We start from the raw sequence: 23,648 nt of genomic DNA, 5'->3' as shown, positions 1-23,648 counted from the left end.
TATAATTTAATTAAGTGAAGGTTGTAGTGTATGTATTACGATATTTGCCGTAGGAAACTGCAAGTAATTTGTTTAAAGGAATTTAACAAAAAGGAGTAATATCATCAGTTGCTGCAGTAGTGATTCCTATTGGGGATTTTTCACATGGTATCAGAGGTGCAGGTGGAACAAGAAGAGCAGTGTCGGAGAAGCCAACGCTGAGTAGAAGAGGGAGATCGAAAAGCTGCAGGAGGCAGCAGTTCGAAACCTCTGCTGGTTTGCGCAGTCCTAGCCGGAGGGATGATTTTCGAGGCAGTCTCTCTTTGAGTGAGTCGGCAGAGAGGAGAGACTCCCAGTTCGAAAGTTTGTCAAGGCAGAGGGAGCAGCGCTGAAGCCTCAGCGTGAGGAGAGATGGCGGGATGCAGATTTTTTTTAGCAAGCAGATTGCTGGGCTGAAAGACGTTAGAAGAGAGAAGAGAAGCACAGTGAGGGAACTTTTCCTCAGTAAACTTCTCGACGAGAAGTCCGTTTTCTCATTGGCTGAGTAGCAGCAGTGAGAAGCAGAGAGGAGATTTCCGACATTTGTGGCAAGAATGGAAACCAGTGGCTTGAGGGATCAAGACAGGCTGGACGAAGCATCCAACTATGTCATCTGGAAGGCTATAATGTCATTCCGTCTAGATGAACATGCCCTCAAGATATACATCGACAACGTGGTGGCTGTGCCCGCAGATCTAGATCCGCTGAAGAAGTACTGAACAAAAATGGTGAAGGCCAAGAGGATGATCTTGGATGGAGTAAAGGATCACGTGATTTGTCATGTCGCTGGCAGAGGGATTGCTAAAGAGATGTGGGATGCCTTGGCTACGTTATATCAGGGATCTTCCAAGCAGCGGAAGCTGTACTTGGAGCAGAAGCTAAGATCTGCTTAGATGCAGAAGGGGGAGCATGTGGATCCATTCCTCATGAAGCTTAAGGAGACTCGTGATGAATTGTCTGCTGCAGGGCATACACTTCAAGATTCAGAGTTGGTTAGACTGGCCCTCAATTTTGTCTCAGATGAGTGGCAAGTTTTTGTCCAAAGTATCCTGGGAAGAGCAGCATTGCTGAATTGGGATGACATGTGGGCAGCTCTAAAACAAGAGGAGCTGAGGAGAGACTTAGTCAAGGTCAAAATTGATGGAAGCAGCAACAACAGTGGGTCGAAGCCCAAGGAGGAGGATGATAATACAACCCTTGCATCGAAGGGACAACAAGAGCAACGGAGATGTAAGGATGTCTCAAAGATCAAGTGTTTTAGGTGTGGTGAGATGAGTCACTACGCTACACAGTGTCCTCTTAGGAAGAAGGACTAGGATGAGAAACACGATCCGAACACTGTGCCCACGAAGGTCGAGGAAGAGGCATTCGCCATGACAGCCGAGATACCTCCAGGAGGGAGGTGGGCTGGTTTTGAGCTGTATTTAAAAAGAGCTACAGATGGGCAGGATCCTTGAGGAGTCCACCTCTAGGATCATTTCCTTGCTATGAGAGCCCAGAGAAATAGCATGATGGACTAGTGTCGGATGGTGTCGAGGAGAGTCGGCGAGACAATTGAAGTGGCTAGAAGTGCCAGAGCCCGAACAACGTAGAGCAGCGTTGACAACAGTGTAGATGGCACGGAGCAGAGGTCGACAACAACGCAGTAGATTCAGAGGGTCAATGAGGAGACTAGCAGCAGTCAGGCTCCAACATTCACGTGTATCATACTAAACACAATTAGTTCAATAATTTTGGATATTTTTCCTTTGTTGATAGAGTAGCAGAAACAGTTTGCAGCGTAATGGCAGTTGGCAGTGCCAACGCTAGCAGCAACACAGATCCAACACTTGAGAGAGAGAGAGTTGTAGTACGGATGCAGTGTTGACAGTGGCAGTGTTAGCAACAATATAGTAGTTGGTGGATAGCATGTCAGACATCAACAACGCAGAGGACAAAGCTTCAGAGTCAGGGCAGTATGCAACAATGTATATTGCTAGAGCACATTCCTCGCTAAGAGGGAGTATTGATTTGGGGTAGCATCGGATGTGCTCTAGGCCTCAAATTTTGCAAGTAGACTTGGGCACATTTATTCCAAAGAAACAAGAAAGCGTTTTGGGAAATTCCACTTGGAGATAGTTTTATTAAAATAATTAATGTTTTTTAATGGGACCCTATTTCTAAACTTAGGAAATTAAAAATATTAATGGGTATTAATCTAATTGTGGGTGTAGCTTCTAGAAGAAGACGAGGATCAAGCTAAAATGATCTTAGGCATTGATTAGCTTTTAATATGGGTCGTTGAATGTTAACAATAAGATTATTTAAGGGAGCTTGAGGATCATTTGGAAAACACACTAGCAGATCAAGAGATCGAATTTCTGAAGTGAGAAGTTCTCAGGAGGAAATTTGATTGAGGAGATTTCTTGCTAAGAGGGGCAGTAAGTATCTGGAAGAAGGAAGTTTTCCAGGGCCAAAGAGTATGAGGAAGTGAGAGGGCAGAACGACATCCAGAGAGAGGCAGACACTGGCCCATGCAGAGATGACGCTATGGCAGCGCATGCCTTAGAGGGAGATCGAATTCCTGTTGAGGAAATCGAGTTTCAGTAGCTGGGAGATGAGGTGTGAGACCGGGAGGCAAAGATTTGGATTTTCTAGCCAGCAGAGGGTCCCAAGAAAGAGCAGCGTGATACCCAACAAGGGTGATGCAATTCTGTGTAGAGGGTACACAGAGGCTCCAATTCAGCATGATCAGACTCAGATTCTCCCAGTGACAAGGTGATATCATTTCACCATTCATTTTGTCCAGTTTCTCTTTGTATCAGATTGCTAGTTGAGAATCCAAGAATTGTACTCATATTTTCTCCTGCATAATAACAAAACCTTCAGATCTGCTGCACCGGTTTTCCCGCATTGGGTTTTTCCGGGGTCATTTGTTCAAAAATAACGGTGCCATTTTGTTGCATTTTCTTTCTTGCTCAGTCTCTGGTTTCCGCATATAATTTAGTTAAGTGAAGGCTTCAGTGTATGTATTACGATATTTGCTGTAGGAAACTGCTAGTAATTTGTATAAAGGAATTTAACAAATAGGAGTAATATCATCAGTTGTTGTAGTAGGGATTCCTATTGGGGATTTTTCACACCCGGTAATGAAATGCATCGATATGCTCTCCAATTTCCCCTCCGGAATGGGAAGCGGCCGCAATACACCTGCAGAGTGTGTCTGCCCACCCTTGTTCCTCTAGCATGTGTCACACTCCTGGATATGCCTCAAAACATCATCCTTGAGGCCCTTCCATGCAAAGCACTCTCTAATGGCCCGTATGTCTTTGTGAATCCTTGGTGCCCTGCTAATGGTGAATCGTGGGCAGCTTGTAGAATCTTCTCCCTTAGTGGGGAGTTGGGTACCAAGTAGATCCGGTCTCGATAGTAGATCACCTCGTTCCTCACCCAATACTGGTCATCTGAGACCAACCCATCAAGGACCTCACACGTGAACCGTCCTTAGAGTACTCCACTAGTAATTGCGCCCTCCAATCCGGGGCAATGCTTATCAAAGAAAGAGTGGTTGGCCTCCTAGACAACGCATCAGCCATTACATTGTGCTTCCCTTTGACATACTCAATGTCAAAGTCATATGCTTGGAGCTTGCTCACCCACTTCTGTCGCCTCTCCTGCAATTGTTTCTGCGCAAAGAACCTGAGGCTGTTGTGATCTATCTTGAGTTTAAACTTGCTCCTCACCAAATACTGCCTAAATTTGGCCAAAGCGTGCATGATGGACAACATCTCCTTATCATATATGGAATACAGTAGCTCATGGGGCAGTAGCTTCCGACTTTCGAAAGCTTTGGGGTGCCCTCCCTGCGTCAACACGACCCCCACAACTACTCATGATGCATCACACTCCAACACGAAAGGCTGAGTTAAGTCAGGAAGTGCCAACACCGGACTGTTACTCATGACCTCCTTGAGGCGGTCAAATGCCTCCTGTGTTGTAGTGGTCCACTCGAATGCCCCTTTCTTTGTCAAGTATGTTGGGGGTGCTGCTAGTTGTGAGAAGCCCTTCACGAACTTCTTGTAATAAGTGCAAATGCCTACGAAACCCCTCATCTTGGTCACATTCGGGGGTGCTAGCCAATCCCAAATAACCCTAATCTTCTCATGTACTCTCACACCGTCCACCCCAATGATGTGCCCTAGGTTAGAGCACATCAGTCAACCCAAACTCGCACTTAGACAATTTGGCATAGAACTACTACTACTCTAGAATGCGCCGTACTGTCTCAAGGTGTTGCAAATGCTCCTCCTAGGTTCGACTATAAATCAGTATGTCATCAAAGAACACTAGCACGAAATTCCTCAACTGCCCAGAAACACGTTGTTCATGCATGACTGGAAGGTAGCTGGTGCGTTGGTCAGCCTGAAGGGCATAACCAAGAACTCAAAGTTCCCATAATGGCACTGAAACGTTGTCTTCGGGACATCTTGGTCCCTCACCCGGATCTGATGGTACCTTGACCGTATATCAATCTTCGAAAAGAACTTAGCTCCCCTCAACTCATCCATTAACTCATCTATACATGGGATGGTTAGCGGTTCTTCAATGTCTTCTTGTTGAGGGCCCAGTAATCGATGGACATACGTAAGGATCCATCCTTCTTCTTCACCAGCACGACCAATGAAGCAAAAGGGCTAGAGCTAGGCCTGATATGCCCAAGTGCTAATAGCTCGTGGATGGCCCTCTCTATCTCATCCTGATATGCCTTGGGATGTTGGTAAGTAGTGGTGATGACAACCTGCACTCCCGGCTCGAGCTCAATAGTGTGCTCAAACCCTCGGTTAGGTGGTTGACCCAGTGGTATGTCCCCAAATACAATTGGATACCTGTCAAGAATAGCCTGTATCTTCGGATGTGGTGGCCTAGGCTTGCCCCCAGCCTCTAAGATCCTCAGCTCCACAGCCCACTCAATGTCCCCATGTCTCAAATCGACCTCCATCCTGTGGGCCGAAACAGTTTGTGGTGGGTATGAGTGCATTCCCTGAAGCAACACTGACTTGCCATCTGGCCCTACAAACTCCATCTCCAACTTCCCCTAGTCTGTTGTGACCCTGCCAAGCGAATGGGGCCACTGGACTCCCAACATCACGTTGGTGATTGGTACGTTTACTACAAAGAAATGATCTGTCATGGAGTAGTTCCCCATGGTCACTATCAAAGCTGGTGCATAGCGAGTGCACTGCATGGTTCTGTCCCAGGCACAAGAACTGAGAATCCCTCAAACTCCTAAGTTGTGATGCCTCTCCTCTGAACCAATTAAGCATCAATGAAATTGTGGGTAGCCCCACTGTCCACCGGAACTGATACACGACACCTCTAAATAGTGCCTCTCAACCTCAAGGTCAAAAATTTGGGTACCCCACACAGTGATGCAAGGACCCCTCCAGAAGGTGCCAAGGAAACTCCCCTTGGTGGTGGTGGTGGTGGTCCTCGCTCTTGAGGTGCTGCGTTGTCATCTCCACCCATCTCAAAGTAGGTCTTATCCTCTGCATCGCTGTTAGAAAAGGCCTCGATGTAGTGGGTCTTGCCTGTTGCACATCTGTGGCCTGGTGCCCATGACTCGTTACAAGTGAAGCACAATTTCCTCCTTCTGAGTGTTAAAAATATGCAACTGCGTTCAAATTCCACTTTAGACTACTCATTTCATGGAGATGATGATGGCATTGAGTTCCTCTTTTCGAGAGGACCAAAATCGACCTAAAGATCACCTCGTTCGGATAAGCAGAAGTTGGTTTTTTATTTTGTGCACCCACTCATGGATATTGGATCAGGTCAGCTTCACCCTCATGCACACTTGGTCAGGTCGACCTCAACATCAAATGGACATTGTTGGATACCCTTAGAAGCCTATAAATATAAGTGACCTAAAAGCTCATTTGGACATCACAACATCAGGCATCTTCTTCTCTTCTATCTGATTTGGTTCGGCACATTGGCGAAGGAAAAGGTCGTACGGAGGTCTAAAGTCTCAGATCCAAAGCTCGCACAAAATTAGGGTTTCTGCTCCGGACACTGGCACAAAACTGTGAAATTTCGTCCCTGGACGTTGGCATGCTATGATCAAGACAATGTCTAGACAGCTATGGACGCTCTCACGCTAACTTGAAGGGAGCGTCCAGGGGTTTGACTAAAGTTGACCATCATCCGAAGTTTTTTGAAGCTGTCCAAAGTTTGAATCAAGTTGTCTCTGATATATTCTGCCATTATAAATTGGTTTCTAAGGTTGTTGGGTTGTATTGCTGATCATATTTTATTGGTCTCATTGTGCTCTTTGTTGAACATTTTATGACAATCTAATAGAAGAAGAATTTCGAAGGGTTTTCTCCATTGTGGGGTTTATCCCTGGTCTTTGAACAAGTCTAGTGTCTCTTGTTGATGTGCTGATTGTCTTCTTTGTCATTGCATATATTGTTCTATCTTCAATTACTGTTGATGAATGGAAAGACTAATTGTAATTGGAAATATTGCTAATTGAAGTTTGGAATTGGGCTAAAGTAATTGATACAGCATAGAACAATCTGAAAATTAACATGGTATCAGAGGTAAGGTGAAGGACAAGCCCAAAAGGAGACAAGCCTTGAAGCACTCATCTTTGGAAAGTTGAAAGAACTGATCTTGTCAAAGTCAAGATGACTTCCTTCTTCAAGAGTGATGAGAAGCTGGGTGACTCATCTAATTTTGCTGCATGGAAAGTTAGGTTGGAGATCATAGCTAATAACAATGATGTTTTGGACTACATTCAAGGAAAGGTACCTGAGCCTCCGGAGAATGCATCTGTTGTTGCCAAGAACAAGCACAAGAAAGGTGAGTTGAAAGAAAAACAAATTATAGCTGATGGTTTACAAGATAATCTACTTGCATATGTTGGAAACTTAAGTAGGTCTAAAGATATGTATGATAAGGTAGCCGACATGTTTGAGATCAAAAATTTGAATGAAATCCTCACCTTGAAAGATCAACTCAAAGACACCAAGATGAACAAAGGAGAGTCCATACAATCTTATATAATGAGGATCTCTCGTGTTAGAGATCAATAGCTAAGAGTTGGAGAATCTGTGCCGGACAAGGCACTAGTGGTCGTGACTCTAAGAGGTCTCCCCTCTATTTTGGAAACATTCATCACTACTATAAGCAACGAAAATGTCCTCCCTTCATTTGATGAAATTGTTGGAAAGCTCACTCAAGAAGAGTCAAGGATGATAGGAAGAGGAAGGATTCAAAAGCATGAAGAAGGAGAACCCCGTTGCATACATCATTCATGACAAGAAGAAGAAGAAAGGGAAAGGAGGTCCATCAAATTCAAGAAAGCCTCCTCCTCAAAATTTTGGTGGAAGAAAGGAATATGTGAATTGAAAAAGGCATTGTATGGATTGAAGCAAGCCCCAAGAGCATGGTACGCCCACATAGACAGTTATTTGGTGAAGCTGGGATTCACAAGAAGCAATGTCGATCCCAACCTCTACTTCAAGGTAGTCCAAGGTATGCTGTTGATTTTGGTTTTATATGTTGACGATCTATTCCTGACAGGTAGTGAGCCTCTGATGATTGAGTGTAAGAGGGAGCTATCCTCTGAATTCGAGATGAAGGACCTTGGACTCATGCACTATTTTCTAGGCCTTGAGGTGTGGCAAAGGCTCGGTGAGATTTTCCTTTCACAAGGAAAATATGTTGTGAAGCTGTTGGAAAGATTTGGAATGATAGAATGCAAGTCCCTACCCACATCGATGGAAATGAACTTCAAGAAGTTATGTGGAGAAGTTGCAGGACCTGATTTGGCGAATCCATCAGAATTAGAGTATAGACAGTTGATTGGGGCTCTGATGTTCCTTGTGAAAACTCATCCAAACATATGCCATGTAGTGAACACGTTGAGTCAATTGATGACTGAGCCTCTCCATGCACATTGGATCACTCCCAAACACATTTTGAGATATTTGCAAGGGACGATTACACTTCATCTAAGATACTCTACAGGTGTAATGATCCTTAATAGGAATACAAGTGATAAAAAGAAAATAATACATGCATCAAATTACAAAACGAAATATTCAGGAAACACCCATATAAACGCTGCAAATGGAAAACTTCTGAGCCATTTTATTATATTTTTGCAAATCAAATACAATAGATTATGGAATGGTGCACCTGGGCTCGTCTGAAAGGACAAGCAGGACCAAATCCAGGTAGGAAAGTCGCTGAGCTGAAGGTTGCCCAACTGCTGCACCAATCTGCATTGCACTACCTACAAACTACTGCTCTGTTGAAGTTCGAATGGCTGGAAGGTGCACTGAAATTGCCTAGAAATTTATATGATTTTAACCCCAGACTCCTTAGCCAAAACCCACAAAAGCCCATAAATGGTTTGGCCCGATTTGAACTTCCCAAATTCGACCCCCAAAGGGACTATTCAATCCCCAACAATTCTACATTGTCTGCTACAAAGATACGGCTTAAAACCCCACCTCCGGTGCTTAGAAAATTATGAAACTTTATACTTGGGATCCTTGTTAAAAACCCAGAAAAACCATGAAAGGATTTTGGCTGGTTTAGACTTCTGATTTTCGACCCCCTTGGAGCCTCACCTCAGCTCTTGCTGCCAATTTCGACTTGCTGCAAACTACTTGTAAATCGACCTGAAATGTTCTCCAAAATGTTGAGTTCACTTGTGCTATCCAATCACTGACTCCCCGGATGATCTCTTGGCCCAACTTAGTTGCTCCCAAGTACCACGAAAATCTGTTGTGTGGCCTCTGCACTGTCCCCTAGCCCAACAGTTTGAATTGTTGGAATGTTGACTCAGCTGGCTGTAAAACCCAGCAAGAACGCTGGTCTAATGCTGCTACCTCAGCTTGCCCAACTCCCGAAAAGCAATCCGATCTCTGCTTGCCTCAATCTCCCTCTGCGTGTTTCTTGGCTGCCCAGAAATACGCACTCCTTGCTTTGTGCTAGATAGTGGTGCTATGTCACTGCCCCAGAACTCCTGAAATCCTTGTAGAACTGCCTCTCTAGGGCGAGCATGAATGGTCGCCCAAAGTAGAGGTTGAATCTCCCACTTGAGAGATTCATGGCTAAACCGCTGGTTGACTCAGCTAAACAGCAGAGTGAACAGTCAAGTGATTTTGTTTGCAAGATGTATGAATGAATCCCAAAATGAGAGTTGCTTCCTCCTTATAACTCCTTGGGCCTCCCTTGCCTCATGTGGGCCTCTCCATCCGCCTATTTGACTTTCCCTCCAAGTTATTCAAATGGGCCAATTTGAATTCCCATGTGGGTGGCCCCCACATTCCACTAACAACCAAATTATGTCGAATTGCCTCCTAACTCCCTAAGTCGAAAATGATGGGTTCTCTTCCTTAGCCAAAATTGTGCAAAATTTTGTAGTAGCACCTTGTTACAAATGTGTTTGAGAAGGGACATGACAGTCCTGCCCTCCTAAATGTTGCTTGCCCTCAAGCAACCTCAAAGCTGGGTGCTCCAATATGTGCTCACCCTCCCAGGTGGCATCCTCATCCGGCAAGTTCTTCCGACGCTCCAAAAATCTCTTATCCTCAAGCAATGCTTGAACGAGCATCCTCTCTAACTGTTGCTCGCGACTGTCACTGCAACACGTGCTAGGGTCCCAGATGTGCCATTGGATCGTCCTTGACCTCAACATTGTCCTGATATGAAAGAATCCTTCAATACCAGGATCCTAGGCCATCCTGTCCAACATGAAGCTCCCCACCCTCCACTCACTATCTTGCTTGGTGCAAGTGCCAGAAGTCCTTTGCACCATGAGTGACTCACTAAAGCCCAATGGAGGATCTGTATGATCTCCCCCTTTAGTAGCCGACGCATCCCTAAAGGTTATTGAGCTGTGAAGAGCTGTGACACCCCAGTTCCCTACTAGTCCCAGAGTGGTGCCACCATGTTGACGCTGTGCTACTCTGACTATGTCATACACCCCATCGTGCGCAAACAATATCTTCCTCTCTTGGAACTCGATGGTGGAATACTGAAAGAGGCGAGACACATCTTGCCTGGGCATCTCCATGGCATCAAGGCCTACCCATCCAAATCTAACTCCGAACTTGTGTAGCAATAGAGAATGTCTGCCTCCCCATATGATGAAACACTCTATGAACCCCCATGTGTCATCCCAAGAGTGAGCTATATCACCCTTTGCCACGACTCCGCTCTGTTGAAATTTCTAAGTGTTACCCGTTAGAAATTTTATTTGTATTCGCTGGTTTATTTTGCCTACTTGTCTAATTACTAATAAGTTATTTACTCATATAAACAATGAAATAAACACAATACAGTCTCGACCATCTATAGATCAACAACTGAAAGAAATAGACAAACACACAAGTGACACTGTTATTTTTCGACAATTGTCTTCAGAGAAACCCAACTTGGGAAAACCGATGTAGCAATTCTGAGGGTTATATTATTATGCAGTCTTTCTGAGTACAACTGGGTGCCAATCTAGCTCACCCGACAGAGAAAATAATCCGATAGTAATACCTCTCTATTTAGAAGCAGATATTCAAAAAGTCTACCCCATGAAACCCTTTCCAGCACAATCTGAAGCTCAACGTCAGCCCTCCTGGCCTCTATGTCAGCCTGAAACCCTCTGCGTCAGCCTTTTGAGGCTCTGCGCAGCCTCTCTGACCCTTTGTGTCAGCCTGAAACCCTTTGCATCAGCCTTCTAAGGCTCTGCGCAGCCTCTCTGACCCTCTGCGTCACTCCTACAACCTCTGCATGGATGACGTAGGCCCTTTTGGCCTCTGCGCAGTCCTTGCTAGCTTCTACGTGGCTCCCTCTGGCCCTGCGTCTGCCTCTTTGCCTTTGCGTTGGTCTCTCGACACTATCTCTGCCTCATACTCACTGCCCCTCGCTGCAACTCTGATCACTGATTTGATTTCTCTTAGCAAACCTTCCTCTAGAAAATCAAATCACTGATCACTCTGGTGTGTTCTCCAACTGACCCTCAAGCCTCTTCTTATACTTTTCCTATTGGTCCTTCAATGACCGAGATTACATCTCTAATCAACGATTAAGATTAGATTTGGCTTGATCCATGTCATTTGGAACCTTCTAACCCAGTTTTATATTAATACCCATTAATATATTTTTCCTAAGTTTAGACTTAAGAACTCCATTAAAAATATTAATGATTTTAATATCTCCTAAACTGGGTAGAATCCGCGCAAACCATTTCTGGGTCTTGGAGATCTCGTGCGCTTTAGGCTCTCCACCAATTTTCATGGCTAGAGCACATCCGATGCTACCCCAAATGAACATGCTCATCACGAGTGATCTATTGATCAATTGAATCCCTGCATCCCATAGGCAGACCTACTGCGGCATAGCCCTAACAATCGATGGAATCCCTTTGGCCCTCATCTCTAGTCCCTGCATGCCACCCATATATAGGCTCCATACATCATGAACTAATCTGAGGCATGCTGAACTGTTCGGTGCCTGCCACTGTGTAGTACTGATGACTATTGGAAACCACATGTCCCAAATAGCTACCCCCTGAATGCAACCAATAGATGGGTATCTAATATGCACAGTTGACTTAGTGTATGTGGATCCACCTGCTCCTGCCAACCATTGCTACTGGTTTGACTACGCGCTCCCTAGAGAATGTGTCTATACAATGTCGGGAACCCGGATACATACTAAACAACTATCTGAGCCGTACACGGTATCCTCTGCTCATGCATGGTCCAGACATGCCCTCTGGAAAGAGTAAAACATGTCTACCCTGTGACCAGCTCCCCAGGCATAGGATATATGATATGCCATCCCTGTCGGTTATCACGTCATCCCTCGACTTGTGGCTGTCAACTCGCACACCGACTTGATGCCCCTGCTGAGAAGTCTCCCCTCTATCGCACCAAGTGTCATCCAAATATCTTGGGTGAGCTCCCCGTCCTCTGTTGCTCGTGCCTAGAGTGTTAAAGGACAAAAACCAGATCGCCTATTCCTGTAAGTGACGTAGAAGAGGGTCAGGAGTGTTAGTCCGCACGGATACCATCAAGTATCACTCATCTATGTCCCCATCGATCCTGGGTGAACTACACCCAAAGGTATGCCTGGTATCTTCGTCCATGGGTGTGCCTTGAGGCAACACTCCAAGACCTCGTTGTGCAACACCATACGCCTCTGCATACCACCGATCATCCTAGTACTCCTGGATATGCCACTGTACACCGCGACATACCTCTGTACACTGCTGGATACCCTTGGCTGCAACTATGCTATCCTGTATCGTCCTGCTTCCTACCTGTGTCACCGCACTTGTCACTCCCAACATGTACTCACTGCGATGTGAGGCACTCCCACTCTGCAACGCAGTCCAATGCACTACATCACACCACCATGCATCTCCATACCCACCTGTAGACAACTACTCAACGGTAGATGCTCCCACACATCCCTGGATATGATGGCCTACAGCGATGTCTCTACGTGTCAGGCCACACCTGATCAGTATCATCACCTCCACCATTGCATCATTATCCCCGTCGATGAATGGATCTTCCCTCCAAATCCCCCCTGAGGGATCCGAGAAGTGAATCTCTCTATGTGTCAGCAATGATGTCACCACTGCTCCCCTCCTCTGCATCCTTTGTGCCCCGCAGAAAAGTGAAGCGCCCCCAGCTCCATGCAAGGCACTGTCTGGTGTCCTGCCAATGACACCTCCTCCGACAAACTCCTGCAAGAGTATGTTGATCACCCAATGATCCCTTGTACAAATGCCATACCAAGAAAACCAAAAGAGTCTGTCCACAAACTGGTTGGCCACTAGTGCTGATCGATACTCCCCTAGCGAATGTGCATGCTCAACTGCCAGGTCAACTGCACTGTCTCGGTTGTAGTCAACCGACATACATGGGAAATGATAGGTGGTCCCTCCCGGATCCCAATGCCAGTCGGGGCTTCCAGCATCCCCAGTGCCTCGAAACTCTTGATGAGCTCCACCCGGGTCCATTACCATCTCCATAGTCCACTCCACTAGGTACAAACTCAGAATCTCTCGCCACCTAACCCCAAGAGAGGGATCGAATACACGGACTGCCACACATAGAACAACCCCAACATGCGGATGTTGCACCTGTGCAAGTCAGGTCGTCTCATCTTTCTATCCTGGTCAATACATACAATTTGTCCAATGGGCCAAGGTAACCTAACAGTGCTGTCAGCCCCCTTTATGTATGCCTGAAGAGGGTTGCTCTCACGCTCCAATGTGCACTCTAGTTGCACCAGTAGGGAATCCAACTGGTTCCCAACGTGAGTCAATTTGGCTGTGGACTCAGCACAAATCGCTCTCATACCCTCCAACTTCTCGGTCTACTGCAGAATCGCCTCTCGGACTAACGCAACCTTCCTTTTTAATGCTAGAAGGTTGTCCTAAAATTGATGGCACTGTTGTGGGCATTTATCACCTCTAAACTCGGTCATGACTCCAGGTACCTCAGCAACTGTTGGCATCTCATCCAGAGATGGCACCCCTTCAACAAATGGCTCTATGTGAGTAGGCTCTATCCTCTCCACCAGGGTGTCAACTGGGGCTATCAAAGAGGTCTCTAATAAAGGTGACTCATACGCCACACTGGGTATATCCATGTGCTCCTCACCATCCTGTGGGCTCTGAGCGTCATGCTCAACCTCCTCCTCAGGCTCTTGATATCTAAAGCCAGGTCTCCACCAGCAAAAGCGCCCCCTAGTTTCATCCTCTAACCGTCTTTGTCCTGTTTGCTCCTTTTCAGGGGATCTAGTGCCCTGATCTGGTCTACTTTCCCCACACGATGTAGATGGTTGCACCCCCACGGTCTGCTCACCTCTAACGTATTTTTTGTAAGGGTGGGGATGGGTTTGGTCTGTCACCCTCCTCAACTGGGTCAACCTCTCATCGTTCCAATGAATTCTACCCCAAAATTTCTGTGTACTAGATATCCCTTGAGCCATGGGTTTGTCTCTGGTTTCACCTGTCACTATGCACTCATACCCAAATCTTCCATGATCTTCTGGGTAGTTTCCCACAGCTGGGCCAAGATCATGCTCTGATACCACTGTAATGATCCTTAATAGTAATACAAATGATAACAAGCAAATAATACATGTAGCAAATTACAAAAACGAAATATTTAGCAAACACCCATATAAAAGCTACAAATTACGTACTTCTGAGCCATTTTATTATATTTCTGCAAGTCAAATACAATAGATGATGGAATGGTGCACCTGGGCTTGTCTGAAAGGACAAGCAGGACCAAACCCAAGTAGGAAAATGGCTGAGCTGAAGGTTGCCTAGCTGCTGCACGAATCTGAACTGTGCTGCCTAGAAACCACTGCTCTATTGAAGTTCCAATGGCTGGAAGGTGCACTGAAACTGCCCAGAAATTTATATGCTTTTAATCTCGGACTTCTTGGCCAAAACCCACAAAAACCCATAAATGGTTTGGCCCGATTTGAACTTCCCAAAGTCAACCCCCAAAGGCACTATTAAATAACCAACAATTCTACATTCTCTGCTACAAAGATATGATTTAAAACCACACCTCCGGTGCTTAGAAAGTTATGAAACTTTATATTTGGGATCCATGTCAAAAACCCAGAAAAACCCAGAAAGGATTTTGGCTGGTTTATACTTTTGATTTTCGACCCCCTTGAAGCCTCACCGCAGCTTTAGTTGCCAATTTCGACTTGCTGGAAACTTCCTGTAAATCCACTTGAAAACTTCTCCAAAATGTTGAGTTCACTCGTGGTATCCAATCCCTGACTCCCCAGATGATCTCTTGTTCCAACTCAGCTGCTCCCAAGTACCACGAAAATCTGTTGTGTGGCCTCTGCGCTGTCCCCCAGCCCAACAATTCGAATTGCTGGAATGCTGCCTCAGCTGGCTATAAAATCCAGCAAGAACGTTGGTCTAATGCCGCTACCTCAGCTCCCTAACTTCTGGACAAGAAATCATATCTCTGCGTGCCTAAATCTTCCTCTGCATGTTTCCTGGCTACTGAGAAATACGCACTCCTTGCTCTGTGCTAGTTAGTGGTGCTATGCCTTGCCCTAGAACTCCTGGAATCCTTGTAGAACTGCCTCTCTAGGGTAGGCATGGATGGTCCCCCAAAGTAGAGGTTGAATCTCCCGCTTGAGAGATTCGTGGCTAAACAACCGGTTGACCTAGCTAAACAGCAGAGTGAACAGTCAAGTGATTTTGTTTGCAAGATGTATGGATGAAACCCAAAATGAGAGTTGCTCCCTCCTTATAACTCCTTGGGCCTCCCTTGCCTCATGTGGGCCCCTCCATCTACCTATTCGACTTTCCCTCCAAGCTATTCGAATGGGCCAATTCGAATTCCCATGTGGGTTGCCCCCACATTCCACTAGTAACCAAATCAAGTCGAATTGCCTCCTAAGTCTCTAAGTCGAAAATGATGGGTTCTATTCCTTAGCCAAAATTGTGTAATAGCACCTTGTTACAAATGTGTTTGAGAAGGGACATGACAATTGGAGATGTTCGACTTCATGGATACACTGATGCTAAATGGGCGGGAAATGTTATCGACAGAAAGAGTACATCAGGATGTTGTTTTAGTCTTGGATCTGCCATGATATCTTGGATGAGCAGGAAATAGAAGTCTGTAGCATTGAGTACCACCGAGGCAGAGTATATTGCCGCTAGCATGGCTAGCTGCGAAGCAGTTTGGTTGAGGAAGCTCTTTGGAGAGCTATTTGAGCAGGTCCTAGACACTACAGTGATATATTGCGACAACAAGAGTGGGATCCGTCTGGCAGAGAATCTTGTGTTCCATGACAAGTCCAAGCACATAGAGATCCGATACCACTTCATTCGTGATATGGTGCAAAGAGGAGCCGTTCGACTCCATCACATATTGACAGATGAGCAGATTGCAGATATTCTCATGAAGGCTTTGCCGAAAGGGAAGTTCTTGGTCTTCAGAGAGCAGCCTGGACTGATGCATGTGACCTCACCTGATAAGGGGCACAACTGATCGAGGACACTGAGCCATACTCTTCCCCCCCTGTCTGAGCTCCCAGGGTGAGGAATTGAGATAGAGGGCTCCTGGGTTTGAGGGAACTCTGGACAATAAGGTATCACCCCGATTTGTTATCCATAGGGTCGGAGTAGTAGCTCATGCTATCTTGGTCTTTGCAGAGTATACCCCAGTTGGCATCATACCGGCTAACCTTTCAGAGAAATCTCGGTAGCAAGAAATACATACGAGGATTTACCTCGTTCTCCAAGTCACAACTAATCCACTAAGTGGCCTGGTTCTGGCAAGCACTGGGAAAATCCTAGCGCAATCCGTGATTGGGCTAGTGTAGGGTTGTAGGGGAGCGGCTGCCCCCTCTGAACCCGCTCCCGAATCGCGCTCCCTTTCGGAGCGCTCAGGAGCGACCAGGGAGTGCGCTCCCAAAATCGCTCCCGCATGGGAGTGAATCCGGGAGTGAAATTTTCGCTCCCTAGCCTTTTTTGCAATTTTTTTTTCTTAGTAACATTCCAAATGCAATCTTTTTTCAAAGAAATAAATAATTTTTTAGAGGGGCAACCTAGTTATCAAGCTTATGGCCCTAGTATTGATACACGATTCATGGTAATGTTAAATTCTTAAAGTAAAAGGATGAAAATGACACTTTATCGTGTTCCTTAAATTTTTAACATTACCATGAAATGACTGAGGATGTTTGAGAGTGGTTTCGACCTCATTGGATTTCATATGGAGAAAGTATAATTTTAAATCTCATTCAAAATCTAGTAGTCTTATCAGTTTTTCAGGATTTCAAAATTGGGGGGATTGCAATGTTTCCATTGGATTTTGTCATGTATTAGGGTATGGGACTCGTATTTAATGAAGAGCACCAATCCACACCAATCCCTCTATGTACCTTGATGTTAGTGACATTGGTTGTCAAACTCTTCTATCACGATCCTACTAAAAGTGTAACCATCACTCGAACAAAATCTTGACTTGACATGCTATGTTTTTTCTATCTTATGTTAATGAGGGTGATATTAATGACAAAGATCTTGAATTTCCAATAAGACTAAAAAATCAGACATTTCTCGCTGCGGCAAGAGGCCCAAGAATTAACAATAGATAATAGATTTACTTGGCTTTTCTAGTTTCTGGCAGTTTTTATAACTTTTGACTCTTTCCTATTTATTATGATATTTTTTGTAAACAATATATGACAATTGAAGTTTGAAGTTGGCAATTAGAACTCATTGGTAATGAATTATGACTATGATGCTTCGTGAAAGTTGAAAGTTGTTTCATTTCATTTCATTTTATAACATTTCATTTCATGTTAGATATTATTTGTTGTAATGGTTACACTTAGCTTACAAGTACAACTTTGGTGATCAATAATGATAAATGTTATATATTGAATTTTGAAAGCTTGAAACTTTAAGATTGATGAATCATGATTCATGAGACTCAATATGTTGTATGTTACTAACTTGTGGATGTGGTTGATGAAGATTATAACTTCTAAATGATTGTTGTTATATGGTTCAATCTTTATGTTTTTTATATCTAATTCATCATTCTACATGTTTTTGTTGACATATATGCATCAAAATATAAAAAATATATATATTATATAAAAAATGCTCCGGGATTCGTTCCCAAAATGGGAGCTTCTGAAAATGTCGCTCTCGCTCTCGTTTTCTCTCCTGCTCCCAAGTAACCTTGGGCTAGCGTCTTGCCTCTGGGAGACTACGTCACCTCTGCTAGATCGATTTGCTCTCAGGAGCTTCAACTTCAGCTCTCTCAGCTCAGAACGTCAAATTCCCAACAAAATCTCGAACTTCTGACGATTATCCCGCACTACCATTGCAAGAACCCTCTCGGCCTGCGTCAGCACTGCGTGAGCCCCTTCCTGGGCTGCGTAGGTCTCTGTGCTGCCTCTGATGCCACTGCTGCCTCTCTGCTAGTACTCTTTGGCTTGGAACTTCTTTTCGATCCAACTCTCTGTTTCTGCCCCTCACTGCAACTCCGATCACCTATTCGATTTTCTCAGCAAACCTCGCCCTAGAAAAATCGAACTGATTGATCAATATGGTGTATCTTCAACTGTCCCTCAAGCCTCCTCTTATACTTTTCCTGTTGATGAATCAACGGCTGAAATTAAGTCCGTAATCAACGACTAAGATTAAAACAGAGTTGATACTCGTCACTTAGAAGCTTCTCACCCATATTTTTATTAATACCCATTAATATTTTTATTTTTCCTAAGTTTAGACTTAGGAACCTATTAAAAATATTAATTATTTTAATATCTCATTATCTAGGTGGAATTTCTCCAAACGATTTCTGGGTCTTAGAGATCTCATTTGTTCTAGCCCCTCCACAAAATTTTGGAGCTAGAGCACATCCGATACTACCCAAAATCAACAAGGAAGGCCCACAAAGATATAAGGAGGAAGAGCTCCTCAATTGAGGTATTCCTTTGCACATCGAATTTACTTGTGTTGCTTGAGCTACTTAGCCGAGTTACCTGGCTGTTTAGCATTGAGTTTCTTAGGTGGGAGACTCAACCTTTCCTTCGGGGGACTTCGAGTGCCACCCTAGGAAGGCATTTCACACTACCTTGAGGAGAACTGGAGGAGATTTGTGGCCATACCACTCAACCTTCGAACCAACAGAACGTATTTTTAGAATACACAGAAAGGGAAACACGTAGAGGTGATTGGGAGCTCATCTAGGCAACACTTTCCGGGGAAGTTTGGAGAGTTGGAGTACAACAGAGGATCAGCCTTTGGGAGGAGTTTGGGAGCAGGAGCTTGCTGCATTTGGGCAGCTTGACTTACAACTTTGGTGGATTACGCAGAGGGCCATTCTGGGGCTCACGTGGGAGTTGGTGGAGAGAGCTACAGAACTAGGATCAGTTGTGAGAAGGGAGAAAAGTCATAGGGGATAGCATCTTATTGTTTGGGGAAGATTTGGAGGGCTTTCCCAGCCAATTCTAGACAGGCCGAGATTGTCAGCAGGAGGAGGATGACGTGGTCTTTGGAGGTCGATTTTCAGGGGTTTGAACTAGGCCAAACCCTTCCTTGGGTTTGGTGGGTTCTTGTTGAGGGGCCTTGGAGTTAAAGTTGCAGAATTTTCTGAGCATAGGAAGCAAGGTTTCCAACACATCCTTTCCTGCAGGCAGCATAGTTTTCTGGGCAGCGTAGATTACCTCTGGAGCAGTGGTTGGGCAACTCTAGGATCATCATTTGCTCACTTGGGTTTTGTCACGCAAGTCCTTGAAGACAAGCCTAGGTGAACCATTCCATCACTGTTGTATTTGCTCCAGAAAGATTTAATAAAATGGATCAAATGTTCTCTATTTCCAGTGCTTTCATGGGTGTTTATTGATTGTATCTCTTTTTTGGATGTTAGTTTGTCTATTTTCTTTGTGTATCACTGATTTTCCTAGTTAGTAACATTACACAGAACAGCAGTTGATTAGTAGAGTAAGAGAGAGACTCTGGTCCAAGCAAGGCTGATGCAACTCTGCGTAGGCTGACGCAAAGGCAACGCAGAGCCAACGAGTAGCAGCTCATGTTGAGCTAAGGTCAGTGTCGGATGACCGGTGGAAGTGAGATTTTCTCACTAGACTTCTGTTAGTCATTTTCTTTGTATGGATTGCTATATTTGAGCATCCATAGATTTGTACTCAGATTTACTATTGCGTAATAATAAAACCCTTCGCTGCTGCACCGGTTTTCCCAAGTTGGGTTTTCCCGGGGATATTGGTCCAAAAATAACCGTGTTTATTGTGTGTGCATCTATTCTTCCAGCGTTTTTATTTCTTCCGCAGTATTGTATTTGTGAAGGCTGCAGTGTGTATGTTTCGATATTTGCCGTAGCAAACTACAAATAATTTGTTTGATTAATTTAACAAATAGAAGAAACATTATCAGTTGCTGTAGAAAGATTCGGGGTTTCCGAATTTTCACACCTAGGATATATAAGCAGATCCTCACTCTCATTTGTAACATCATCTCATATCTCATTAATTCTTTATATAATATCTAAGATACATTACTTGTCTTATAATGGATGTCTGTCTTCGAAGTAGTCTGAAGATTATTGCTGCATATACGAACTTTGTTCGTTACGTTGGTATTAGAGCATTCCTCTGAGTATACGAACCTTTATGAGAGATTTTTCGGCATAAATCACAAGATCGATCATTTGTCGACGCGTTTCGAACCAGCCAATGTGGTTCATCGTCAGGACAAGTTGAAGAACCAGATCTAGCTTTGCATGTTAAATAGCATGAGCAGAGTCTCCAACGGCTAGCTAGGCCAACGGCTAGCTAGGCCAACGGCTAGAAAGGAATAGGGTCCTAACCTCGAAAAAGGATGAATAAATAAAATAATTTAATATGAAGTTAGTTGAAATATGGGACCAAATAAATAAACAAATAATATAATTTAATTGGTTGTTAAAAGGGGGTTAACAATTAAATAAATACATAGAAACTAAAAATAAATAAATAAATAAAATAATAATAATAATAATAATAAAAAATAAAAATAAAAATAAATAAATAAAATAAAATAAACAAATAAATAAAAATATAACAAATAAATATAATAAAATCCTAGAAATAAAATAAAAATATATATAGAGAAATAAATAAATAAATAAAAATAATAATAAATAATAAATAAATAAATAATAATAATTTAAATGAATTATTATTAATAATATTACTATTATAATTTATTTAATAGTAAAGAACTAAATATTAGGTTAAATAATAATAATAATAATAATAATAAATAATTAAATATTAGGTGAATAATAATAATAATAATAATAATAATAATTTAATAATAAATAATTAAATATTAGGTTAAAAAGAATACTAATAATAATAATAAAAATAAAAAAGGAGATTAAATATTAGGTTAAAAATAATAATAATAATAATAATAATAATAAAAAAGGAGACCAGAAACGATGGGAGGGGAGGAGGAGGGGTGGAAAAGAAGGAAGCGACTAGGAAGAGAGAGCAGGGACCCAACATCTACTGATTTTCCAACCATCCTCTCTATTGAGATTGCTCGGCCTCTTTTCAATTTCCAGAGCTTCCCTAATTTTCCGATGATGGAATTGAGAAACCCTAGCAATGACACTAGCATCTTCAATACAAACATGATGATTGGTTTTTTCTGCATGCTCAGCTAAAGCTGAAGACTTTGATCTCCTATGCTTCAGGTCAGCTGCGTGTTCACTAATCCTTTGATTGATGGAGCGGCCCGTCTCACCAATATAGGGGGTCCCACATGAACAAGGGATAATATATACCCCTTTCATAACCTTGTTCATTACAGTGCAGAACCAAATAAATGTTGCATAAACAACCAGTTCAGGAATACATATATCATTACATCATTCAGCCATGAATATTAGACACTATAGTCATGTAATTCACTGTATTTCTCAACATAGAAAACTCAGAATATATATCCCAGATTTGCAAACATCACAGAGTCACCAAGGCAAGTACAAAACAATGAAATATATATAGGAGAACCTGGTTATAAACAGCAGCTAGTCTTCTTATTTTGGATGCCCAAATGTGAGAAATGTCACCACTGCATATTAGCTCCAATTTGTCCCTTTTTCATGACAATATTCATTGGCATATGGTTCAGCTATAGGACAGAATTTGTGCCTCTCCTACATGTACTGTCAGCCATCAAAGTGCATGCATACTTGTCCCCTTACAGCTGAATGGCACTTGTTTTGGGCAAAATTTACACTGTAATGGCATGTACAGCCACAGCCCACTTCAGAACTCGCCCCCCAGAGATAAGAAAAATCAACCCCACACAAGCAATTCGGCCCAGTTATTTGACTTGGCCCTAGAACTCAGCCTTGGGGAGAAATGGAGAATATGGCCCCTGGAAACACTCAACTTGGGCCCTTCAAATTAAAGTACTCGGGCCCCCTTGGATAATTAGCAATTTGGCCCCTTCAAAAAAAGAGAATTTTGGCCTCTGTGGGTAAACTCAGCCTCAATGTCAATTCTGCCATCTTCAGAAAAGCAACGTGGCCTTCACAAGAAACCCGACCCCTTTTGCAAGTGATCTCTTCCTGCAATAAAAAATTAGCTCCAAACCCCCCTACAAGGAAATTAGCAATTAGTCCAGAAAATAGAAAACCAACTCGGGTGGAAAGAAATTCCACCAAAATTGGTAGACTATCTAGGGTTTCAATGAAATCCATCAAAACTAGGGTGCAGATCTCCCTTGAAACCCTCAGTCTAAACTCACTTGAGCTCCACTTCATCAACAATGAGAAATGATAAATTAGGATAATGCACAAATGAGCTCCTCCCCCCTTTTATAATTTTTCATTGAAGAGCTTCTAGAAATTCCTTTTATTTTGTTATTGAGTTTACCTATTTGCCACCCTTTTACCAGAATACAAAATACCAAAATTACCATTTTGCCACCTATTTGCCAAAATAACGAAAATACCAATATTTGTAAAAATATGCTTGATGCTCAGATGACATTATAAAAATTTACAGTTTTGCTATGCTTACTTGAAAATCTCTAGCTTTCTGTCACAGCTGTCTCATGGATGAAAATTCTTACTTGTCAGCTTGTTAGACTTGGGATACTTGATTGTGTAAATATGCTTGATGCTCAGATGACATTATCAAAATTTACAGTTTTGCTATGCATACTTAAAAATCTCTAGCTTTGTGTCACAGCTATCTTGTGGATGAAAATTCTTACTTGTCAGCTTGTTAGACTTAGGATACTTGATTGTGTATGCTTTCAAATGGAATTTTCAGCTTTTCATGATCTATATCTTCTGAAAATCTATACTGACAGGTCATTTATAAAGCTGCAAAAGAAATGGCTGGGGTTGATGCTGCAGAATGTATTGCAGTGGGAGACTCTCTCCATCATGATATTCTGGGTGCAAATAATTCAGGTATGCAGTCAGTTTTTGTGGCTGGGGGTATACACGCCAGTGAGGTTGGAATAAATCAGTTTGGAATGGTTCCAGATGAAGCAGCAGTTGAAGCTCTTACCCGCTCATATGGTGCCTATCCTTCATATATCATTCCTTCTTTTATATGGTGATTAGAATATCATTCACATTGTTTTCGGATTTCCCTTTCTTTTGCGTTAAGGACATCGGTACACAGTAATGCACTACTTTCATAATATAATTTTAACATCTCTCACAAAAGAATCTGCTCTATTATTCTGTTATTTTGTCATGGATTAATCATGCTACAATAACTTGTATGCATGAAATCACATTCTGGATGTGTAAATTCTGAATTTCTTTTTCAGTGAATGGCAAATAGATTTATTTGGTTGCTCGCACTCTTTAATACTTGACTATGTGCATCTACCATGGCACAGAGAAGTTGTAAACATCTTGAAGGTTTTCTTGTTTGTATATTTGTGGAATATTGAGTAGACAAGTTTATCAATTGCGCTAAAGTTGGAACACTTGCCATACAACAGCCCATGTTTCTGGTAGACATGCTCCAAAATATGAGACACTGAAATGTGAAACTATGTGATAGTCGAGGTAATA

General features: G+C 43.1%; 1 protein-coding gene across 1 annotated transcript in view; it reads left to right on the top strand.

The window, feature by feature from the left end:
- Positions 1-23,439, top strand: part of LOC149222168 (Haloacid dehalogenase-like hydrolase (HAD) superfamily protein) — a 340,733-nt gene extending 317,294 nt beyond the window's left edge. Inside the window, exon 10 of the mRNA XM_089385283.1 lies at positions 22,928-23,439. Within this exon, the coding sequence (XP_089241409.1) occupies positions 22,928-23,182 (255 nt within the window). The 3' untranslated portion in view covers positions 23,183-23,439. The remainder of the gene's footprint in view (positions 1-22,927) is intronic.
- Positions 23,440-23,648: the final 209 nt, after the last annotated feature.

The sequence above is a fragment of the Pinus tabuliformis genome, chromosome Q (assembly GCF_031772625.1).
Source record: "Pinus tabuliformis cultivar Carrire ecotype Pingquan chromosome Q, CPIR1, whole genome shotgun sequence".
Taxonomy (NCBI): Eukaryota; Viridiplantae; Streptophyta; class Pinopsida; order Pinales; family Pinaceae; genus Pinus; species Pinus tabuliformis.
Note: the sequence above shows the minus strand (reverse complement) of the source record. Positions and strands in the feature narration are given on the sequence as shown.